At 29.2% G+C, this 11,245-nt stretch overlaps 1 protein-coding gene across 1 annotated transcript; it reads left to right on the forward strand.

The window, feature by feature from the left end:
- Positions 1-126: 126 nt before the first annotated feature.
- Positions 127-11,000, forward strand: LOC124494229 (furin-1). Its single transcript, XM_047057394.2, has 11 exons — positions 127-3,641; positions 6,649-6,753; positions 6,906-7,022; positions 7,148-7,200; positions 7,387-7,468; positions 7,664-7,734; positions 7,940-7,986; positions 8,142-8,512; positions 8,604-8,778; positions 8,850-10,095; positions 10,177-11,000. The coding sequence occupies exons 1-11, from the start codon at positions 3,090-3,092 to the stop codon at positions 10,820-10,822; spliced, it is 3,465 nt and encodes a 1,154-aa protein (XP_046913350.2). The 5' UTR covers positions 127-3,089; the 3' UTR covers positions 10,823-11,000.
- The last annotated feature ends 245 nt before the right edge of the window (positions 11,001-11,245 follow it).

Below are 11,245 nucleotides of genomic sequence, written 5' to 3' on the forward strand. Positions count from 1 at the left end.
TGAAAATTCATGTTTCATTTTTCTGAGAGCGACTGGGGGAGAGAAAAAAAATGTCACCAAATGATTTTTTTTTTTTTTTGGATAACTGAGATGTATGAATGATGAGCTCAAACAGCTGTTTGTGTGTGTGTGTTTTTTTTTTTTGAGGACAGCAATGAAAACAAAAATGTGGATGGCCGTAACGCATTGATGAATTTATGGATCTATGACGTTGTTTTATTATACTATTGAATCTCATTTTTTTGTCGAGGAAAACGACATTATCGACACAATCGAATAAAAAAAAACAGGATCGTCTCGAATGATGACAATGAAAATGTTTTCCATTTGAAGATGGAAATTGTTTTTGTTTGCTAAAAGAACTTTGTCACAAATTTTTTTAGTGTTTTTTTTTGTTCTGGATCATTTCTCTTTCTCTTTCGAATAAGAAATGATAATTTTCTCTTTACATTCTCATCAATCGATCGACCATGAATTTGGATCATAACCACCATCAATGAATCATTGATTCCAATGTTGAATAATCATGACCATCATCATCAGAGTTGATTTTCATCAACCACATCAATCGTGAAATCAAAATTCTTTATCAAACACACACGATGACCATCATCATTAGTGAAGATCAATGATGATAAAAAAAAATAATTCAAATATAGCCGCCATTATTATCATATATGTGTGATAACGACTGTTGAATATATATATATAGATTTGTTATATCTTTAACAGAAGATTTTTTTTTCCTCTTCTCTCAAAATCATCCATTTCATTTCATTTATGCGCCTGTCGTTTTGTTTTCAAACAAAAAAAAAGAGATATCCAATGTTGGATCCACAAACACACACACACTAACAGAGATATAAACCAACCACGACTACCGAAAAAAAAGGTAGCTGTATAAGAAGTATGGATTTCTGTGTATATAGGGATCCAATATTGAGATTCAGTGCTAATCACTCAAAAAAAAAGGCTGGTTACCAACATCATCATCATCATCATCATGAAAAGCAACAACAACAACAACTGACAAATACGGCTTCGTCAATTGATTTCGTTTTATATTATATTTATTACTACCACCACACACACCAAACCAACACATACAACATCCTGATGAAGAAAAAGAAGAAGACGACGACGACAAAATATCATCGAAAAAAAAATCAACTACATACACAGCTGGTCCATTGGTGATATTTTATTCATTCAATATGTGTGTGTGTGTGTGTGTTGTTTTGTTCTGTTTGTGTGGCCATCCATGTGTAATACACACACACACAAACCGATATATGTAGAAATGAAGAGAACGATTTTTTATTTTTTGATCAAAAGAAAAAATCAAAAAAAAAAACCAGACCTGAATATCCATGCCACCAGGCACTATAGTGTAGTCATGTTGTTTTTCTAGAATTTATTCATTGCATTCGTTGTTTTGCCAGCATCAACAACAACCACCACAACAACAATAACAACAAACTTTTTAATCGTTGTCGAAGTTAAAATTTCATTTGTTTAATCATATGTGTTTATGATGATGATGATGATGAAAAAACACCGCCGAAAACATTGAAAAAAAATAATAAAAACAATTTATGTTTACATTCGATTCTGGACAGATTACATATATATATATTGTATTTACTTTGAATCAATCATTCATTCTCTCTTTTTCTACCATATCAAATTATCAAATTTCCACCGTCTTTCTGTGTGTGTTGTGTGTTTTTATCAAATCATCGGTTACAACACATGATTCGATTCGATTCAATTCGATTGCCCATCAACAACAAATTTCGAACATAACGGGAGGGGAAAAATGAAGAAAAAAATTTTGTAAAGTCCTGCTACATTAAAATATTACACGTATATTCAACCACCATCACCATCCTAATTTCATTTCACAAATCAAAACAAAAACAAAAACAAAACGCAAACAAAAAAAATTTATCATCTAAATGAAACAAAATTACGACAACGACAAAATACCATGACGATAATAATATCATCAACAATAATAATTGAAAAGCAAATTTAAAACGCAAATTTTTGATATCCGTTTTTTTTTTTTTTTTGGAAACTCTCACAATATAATCATTAAAAATTCAAAACATTCATCGTTTGACAACAACAACAACAACAACTACAAAATGAAAAAAATACGCTCTAATCTCTAATGAATCGGAAGTGATATCATCGTCATCATCATTATCGTCGTCTCTTCAATTTTTGTGGATTTCCTTTCAAAAAAAAAAAAAAAAAAAATTTTTATCAATTATTTACTTAAAATTCATTAATGATGATGATGATGGCCTAGTATATATATTTTGTAATTGGCAATTTGATCTTTTATTTTTTTTTTTTTTTTTTGTTAAACCCGTCTTTCATAATCAACAGCGACACGCACACACATTATTGATTTTTTTTTGCCATTTTTAGATAATTTAGATTTTTTTTTTCATTATTTATCACACACACACACACACACATTCAAACATTAAGTTTGCTTCATTCATCATCCATATATATAAATGTTTTGCATATCAGCCTTTCCATATCATCATCATTATTTTTAAGAAAAAAAAATTTTTTTCTGTCATTTCAGCAATCAAAAAAAAAAAAAAAAAAAAATTGAACAGAAATCAATAAATATATATATATATGCAATCAATGCATAAATCAATCAATCACATATTTCATTCATGATCATATGTGATTATTGGTTCTGATTATTATCATCATCATCATCGTCGTTTTTTTTCGTTGCGATTTTCACCAAAAAAAAAAAATTGGTTTTGGTTCTTTTTATCACCGTTATTATCAACTATAGTATATTGATTTCCTTTGCAATATTTTTTTTTTTAATTTTGATTGATTTCATATTTATACTAACACACACCAACACACACACACACACATACAAACTTCGATCGTGTGTGTTTGTGTGTGTGTGTGTGGTGTTAATCAAATATCGTCGATTTTTGCATAAATTTTGTGCCACCATCATCATCATCATATAAAGAATCATTAGTTGCTTTGGAAAAAAATTGATTGGAAAAAAAAAATTTTCCATTATCTTCTAAAATATCATGTGGCATCATACTTTAACATTACAATCATCATCATCATCATCACCATCATCAAAATGTTTGGCCAATAATAATAATAATAATAAAAGAAATTTAATACAACAACATTGTCGAAATCATCATCATCATAAATATACCAATGAAACAATTCTGCCATCATCATCATCATCATTTAATATAATAGCAATGTTTAACAAATTTTTTTCTTGTCAAAATAATAGTTCTCATTATTATTATGATTTGCATAATACTAATAGACAATATGGCTTTTATAGAAAAAATTTTTCACCACCACCATCATCATCATCATCAAATACTAAATATTTGATTTCAATTTGGTCAACTATTATTCTATCTTTAATATTCATAACGACAATCACGACAACAGTACAAGCGATTCGTGATCAACATCATCATTATACAAATGAATTTGCATTAGCATTGAATAATTGTTATGATCATATTGTCGATAATGATGTTTACCAACAAAAATATCATGATAATATTGCCCAACAATTAGCCGATCGTTATGGTTTTATTAATCATGGAAAGGTATGTTTCACTATTTTCAAATTTTCAAATCACAAAATTCTTTTGGGTTTATGTTTTTTTTTTTCGATTACAACAACACTTTTTTATTGGAATCGAATTATTGAAAAGAATGAATAAAAATTCCATTCTCTCTCTCTCTCTCTCTCTCTTTCATGAATTCCTTAATTCCAACAACTTTTGTTTCGCTTTGTTTTATTATTCGATTCAATTTGCAATATTTTCACTTTTTTTATGATCAATTCCTATATAGACAGCTTATTTGATGATGCATTCTGTTAGTGTATATTATGTACGTCATTAAAAGGGAAAAAGATTTAAAAGTTTCACATGATTTTCTTTCTTATAAAACAAACAAACGAAAGAAAAAAAAATTCTTTTTATTTCAAAGAAATAATTCTCATTTTAAATGTTTGTTGTCGTTATCGTTGTTGTTGTTGTTGTTGTTTCTACTCACGTACACAACACTTGCATAGTAAATAATAGAAAAATTATAATCCAGCCAAACGTAATGAAACAGATTGTTTGTCGATTTGATGAAAAAAAAAGTTTACAAATGAAAAATATTCTTATCCTTTTATTATTATTGCACGAACTTTAACATTTTTTTTTTTCGTTTTCAAAATCCAGACCACCACCACCACCACATGATATAATCAATTTTATTTTGTTTGAACATTATGTGGTCATATAAAAAAAAGTTTTTATTTATTCTACACATTCAAATGATGAATTTTTCTTTTTTTGTTGTTGTTGATTGACCGAAATTCAATTTTTTTTTCTATTTTGTTTGTGTTTTTTTTTTGTTTGATTTATTAGTAGCAAATCCAATGTTGAAACGGTTGTTTACATTTGTTTAATAATAAAATGCAAACAATTTCCAAAAACAAAGAATATTTGATTACGGTTTATTATTATTGCGTTTGATGATGATCATGATCATGATGATGGTGATGATCTCCTATTGTGTGATTTCAATTTTTGAACAATAACAAATTTTTTTTTTTCTAAAATTGAAATTCAAATTATCACATTTATCATTTATTACGACCAGTTATTATTATTGGATTCATTTATTCAATCGATATGTGGTGGTTTTTTTTTTTGGTTGTACTGAAATATAGTCATCGATCATATTACAACACATCGATAAACAAAACAAATCAAAGCAAAAAAATCCGATATGCATGAAAATGTTTTGAAAATGAAATTAAATTTTAAAAAAAGCGCCCACTGTGTTTGTTTGTGTGTGTGTGTGCAATGGCATCTTGAATTTTTTTTTTCATTTACATCAAATCATGAAATATTATTATTGCAAATTTACAAATCGTGGAAATAAATATTACACACACACACACACACACAAAAACAAAATAACCTAATCAAACAACCATACCAATGGAGGGGAAGGGGGTAAATGTATGATTTATTTAAATCCGGCTACAATACTATAGAAATATTCAATAATAATAATTGACTATATGTAGATTTCAATAATTCACACATTTTTTTTTCTATCTGATTATGATGTGGTGAATAGTGTGTACGAAACACACACACACAAAAAAAGCGACATTTATTCTAGAAGTATAGCTGTAATAATAATAATAATAATGACAATTAAAATCAAACAAAACGATGAAATATTACAATTGTCCTTCAATTGTAATATTTTTTTTCAACAGTGTTTCCCATTTACTTATTTTTCATACACACACACACACAACAATTTCATGCTGTAGTCGTCGTCTTATTGCATTTTTCATTACATATATAATAATAATAATTCCATTGGAAAAATGAAATTGCAATGATGCAAAAAAAAACAAACAAACAAACAAACGAAAAAAACTGATTGATAATAATAATTATAAATGTAAAAAAAAAATTCATTGAAATCATCAATGAATTATATTATTATTATTTTTTAAGTATTTTAGGATATTAACAACAAGAAGAAAGAGATGTGTGTGTGATGTTCACATTGATTGATGATTATTAATCAATGAATGATAATGATTGCCTAGCTATGTATTTTCAATTATTGGAAAAAAAATGACGACAATGATGGTGATGATGAATTTTTTTTCTCCAACTTTATATTGAATCGAATATTGTCAATCGTCGAGGTAAAAATGTTGATGATGAATAAAAAAAAAAAAAATATCCACTTGGCCATGGATATATGATGATGATGATTTCAAAGGATTTTATAAATGATGATGATGATTTCGCTTAATGATTACTTCAAAAAAAAAAAAAAAAAATTTCATTTCATTACTTCATCATTCAATTTTCATTTCACCAATCATCAATTGTCAAATAATGGAAATTTTATATTGATTGGATGATTGTTGTCCAATTCTCGAATCGTATTGTTGTGATTGATTGCCAAATTTTTATTGTCAAAATGTCATTTATGTTGATTCTTTGATAAAGAATCATTTTCACATTTATATGTGTTTTTGCGTGTGTGTGTGTGTGTATCCAGATTCATCATCATTAAAATCCATCATTATTTTGATGCTCCGGATGTAAGGTTTCATTTAATTTCATTTCATTCATTCACTAGAACCTATTGCATTTGAAATTGGAAATTTTGTTTTTATTACCATTTTTTTCTCTTTGATTCTTTGAAATTACAAATGGTTTTTTTTCACTACTTTTATTCACAATCATCATTACTATTATTATTCAATGGAAAATTGATTAGTTAGATCGAATTAATGATGTTGTTGTTGTTGTTGTTGTTGTTGTTGATGATGATGATGATGATGGTTAAACCTTGACATTGAGAGTGAATTATTCCAAAGAAAATGAAAATAGGATATATTTTGGATTGTAATTTGTCAAATCATTCAGGTTTTCTATTTTTTTTCTGTTTCTGTCAACTATATATAAAGCATTTATTTTGCAATGACAAATTTCATTATCATTATGAGGAATACAACAGACATGGCCAAATCAATTTGAATAATTTTTTTTTGTCTTTTTTTTTACTTCATTGCAGGTTGGAACACTAAACTGTCATTATCTATTTTCGCACAATCATGTTAGTAAACGTTCGGCTGATTATTCTCATCAACATCATCGATTGTTGGCCAACGATGAACAGGTAAACTTTGTTGTTGTTGTTGTTGTTTATTTTGAGATCATTTGGATCTCATACTTGAAAAATTTTTTTTCAACTTGGAAAAATGAAATGTTAATCTTTTCTGTTTTGTTTTCATGTTCTATTTCTCAAATGATGATGATTCCAATTTAAAGGTTCATTGGGTTGAACAGCAACGAATTTATACACGCCAAAAAAGAGATAATCAAAAATCAAATTATCGTTATAGACGAACGATGCCGGATCCTATTTTCAGAGATATGTGGTATCTGGTATGTTTTTTTTTAATATTCAACATTAAACATTTAATGTCCACATTCAAAAAAAAAAATCCTAATCTCTAATTTTCTCTTTTTTTTCTCTCACAAAAAAAAATATTAACACAACACAAATACAGAATAAAGGAGCCCGTGGTGGATTCGATATGAACGTTCAGAATGCATGGAAAATGTAAATGTCATATTTGAACATTGTTTTTTTTTGTTGCAGATAAAAAAGAATTGTCATTAACAACAACTGGTTTATCAACAACATGATGACAATCCCATTAATTATACACACACCAACACACACCTTATTTTTGTATTTTTCTTACGTTTTCCATAAATTTATTTTTCATTTGTTTTTTTTTTGCAGAGGTTACACTGGTAAAGGTGTTGTCGTAACCATTCTTGATGATGGTATTCAACCTAATCATCCAGAACTTGTCAAAAATTATGTAATTATAATTTTTTTTTATATTTCTTTCTGTAAAAAAAATCGAATGAATCGAACAATGGTGCACAACACACATTTATTGATTAGATTTTTTTTATATTTAAAATTTCTATGGTTGACAATGATTCTAATTGGTATTTTTTTTTATTCTTTTCTCTACAAACCAAAAAAAAAAAAATCATTACCAAAAAAAAAGGATCCTCATGCCAGTTACGATATTAACGATAATGATCCTGATCCTACTCCTGCCGATAATGGTGATAATAAGTAAGTAAATGATGATGATATTGTTTTTTTTTTGTTTACAATCATTATCATCATCATCAATAATAATACACTAATGATCATTTTCATTTGTCATTGTCTCTTTCCCTTTGGATTTTTTTCCATTTGTCTTTTAAATGTTTTTGTATACATTTTTCATAATATTTTTCTTTTTTTTGTTTCATTTCATTTCATTTTTTTTATAAAGACATGGAACACGATGTGCTGGTGAAGTTGCAGCCGAAGCATATAATGGTACGTTTTTTTCTTTACATTTTACATTAATAATCGGATCAATTGATTGATGATTCTCGTATTTTTTTATATATATATTTTATTCAACTATAAACAATTTTTGCGAAAAAATTAATGAATAAATGGATTTTTGTCGTTTTTTTTACATCGTTTAGATTTTTGTGGCGTTGGCATTGCTTTTAATGCTAGTATTGGTGGTGTTCGAATGTTGGACGGAATTGTTACAGATCAGGTTGAAGCCCGAGCCATTGGCCATAATCCTCAATATATAGATATTTATTCGGCTTCATGGGGACCAGAAGATGATGGCAAAACTGTTGATGGACCAGGCAAATTGGCCAAAAGAGCATTCGTTGATGGTATACGTAAAGGCCGACGTGGCCGTGGATCAATTTATGTTTGGGCTTCTGGTAATGGTGGCCGCCGTTTAGATAATTGTAACTGTGATGGTTATACAAATTCAATATATACACTTTCGATAAGTAGTGCTACTCAAAATGGTAATAAACCATGGTACTTGGAAGAGGTAAATGAAAAAAATTTTTTTTTTCATCATATATATTTACATTAAAATGTTAATTCCAATTAATTTTGTCTGACTAAATCAAATCATTCAGTGCTCATCAACTTTGTCGACAACATATAGCAGCGGTACACCGAATAAAGATGGCAACATATTGACTTGTGATCAGGATACATCATATTTTAAAGCATTGAAAAAAGGAGAAATACCAGAGAAAGATAGTTTATGTACTCGTACCCATACTGGAACTTCTGCATCAGCACCTATCGGTACTTTTTTTTTATTTTTATCATCTTCATTAACATTGTAATTATTATTTGCTATTTTTCTTTACAAATAGCTGCTGCAATCATCGCGTTGGCCTTGGAAGCCAATCCAAATTTAACATGGCGTGATATGCAACACTTGGTTGTCATGTCTTCACGATATGAACCTTTACGGCATGAAAAAGGCTGGACAACCAATGGTGTTGGTAGAAAATTTAGTCATAAATTCGGTTATGGATTACTCGATGCCGAATCTATTGTCCGATATGCCGAAAAGTGGACAACAGTTCCATCGGCTCGTATTTGTGAAACAGCTACTCAGATCAAAGAATGGGAAATACCGGCACAACATCGAAAACAATTGGAAGTTTCGTTGTTGACAAGCGGATGTCGTGGAACATCAAATTATATTCGTTATCTTGAACATGTTCAGGCTAAGATAACCTTGAAATATCAACCACGTGGTAATCTAAAAATTTCATTGATATCACCTTCTGGAACCATATCGCATTTGCTTTTCCCTCGGCCAAGAGATATGGAAGATATTTCATTCAATTCTTGGCCATTTTTATCCGTCCATTTCTGGGGCGAACCTCCAGATGGTACATGGAGACTTGTGATTCAAAACGATGGCTCGAAATCTAGTATTGTACCAGGAAAATTATATTCCTGGTCATTGGTTTTCTATGGAACGTTCGAGAAAACTTATGCTCAACGTTTCTACAATGAAACTATACGTTATTATCCTCGAAGTACATCGCCGGCAACGGCAAAATTGAATGACTGTGTTCCTCAAGGATTATATAAGATGTATGAATCGGATGAATGTGTGAAAAAATGTCCGCCCAAACAATGGACCAATAATGATATTGGCCAATGTATTCCTTGCAATAATGCCTGTGATAGCTGTTTTGGGCCTTCATCAGATAATTGTCTTTCATGTACGAATGGATATTTTTTTGATTATCATTGTTTAGATCGTTGCCCGGATGGTTATTATGAAGATATTGAGCTTAAAGAGTGTTTACCTTGTTCTACAAATTGTTTAACCTGTTCACAATCACCTGATATTTGTATAACTTGTAGATCATCTGATTACAAATTGAATGAGAAAAATCGTTGCTTGTTAGATGAAGAATACTCCATTTCATCCAATCAATTGTTATGCCATGATAGTTGCGAAAAATGTAATGGATCATCATCAAACGATTGTTTGACGTGCAAAGATGGTCTTAAATTTTTCAAAGGTAGTTGCATCGATTTCGACTGCCCAGAAGGATATTACAACAAACAAAAAGAACGATCAATGTCTTGTGAATCGTAAGTTGTTTGACCTTCACCTTTATTCTTTTCATAGATTTTAAATGATTTTTTTTTCTTTTAAATCAACAATTTTTATAGCTGTCATTATTCATGCGAAACTTGTAATGGACCTTCACATTTTGAATGTAAATCTTGTTTCAAAAATTCGACCCTAGTAAATGGAACCTGTTATCTTTGTCTGGAAGGACATTTTATGAATCAAATGAAAAAATGTGAATTATGTCATTCATCTTGTTCAACATGTTCGGGACCACTTGCCAGCGATTGTATCACCTGTAAATCGGGACTTTTCATGGATAATATGCGTTGTGTGCCTTGCTGTCAAAATATGCTAAACGAATTTACCGAATGTTGTCGTTGTGTTAATCCGGATGGTCCTTGTGCTTCAATAGATGTACCACGCAGTATTCAAACAATCAACGATAAACCGGATCGAAATATCATTTCAATCCATCAATTGTTTGGCTTTGTTTTCAGTCATTTCTCCATGTACATCTTGTTGATCATATTGTTCAGCATAATTGTTTTAATGATTTTACAACGACAAGTTAAATCATTCGGATTGATGAATCGTAAACGTTCAGAATCATTTTATCATGTTAACTATCAAAAATTAAACTTTAACAAATCAAGTCGTCGGCGAAACATTGAACGATCATTGGATGAAGATTATGGCGATGTCGATGATGATGATGAAGAACATACTCTGTTCCAAAAAGTCTGAATTTCTAGGAAGAATTTTCTAGTCTTAATTTTTTTTATTTTGTTTATTTTTTTGTATAAAAGAAAAAAAACGCAAAAAATGCTGATACAATAAGTTAAAAAAATTGATTTGTATAGAAAAAAAATTACTATTTTTGCAATTGAATCCAATTTGAATAAATTCTATGAATATTTTTTCATTTTTGATTCTTTGTTACAAATTCTGTATGTTTTGTATTTTGATTCTTTGTTACAAATTCTGTATGTCTCTGTGTTTGGGTGGATGTGATGTGAAATTAAATTTCAAAGGTCATCATGGAATTCTTTCGTTATTATTTTGTTACCAGGCATTTCCGATTCTCGTTCACCTTCACTAGACTTTTTTACTTCTTATTGAGTATATTACCAGAAAAAATTCCTGAAACTATAGATGGAATTTGACCCG

This window comes from Dermatophagoides farinae, chromosome 6 (genome assembly GCF_024713945.1).
Source record: "Dermatophagoides farinae isolate YC_2012a chromosome 6, ASM2471394v1, whole genome shotgun sequence".
Taxonomy (NCBI): Eukaryota; Metazoa; Arthropoda; class Arachnida; order Sarcoptiformes; family Pyroglyphidae; genus Dermatophagoides; species Dermatophagoides farinae.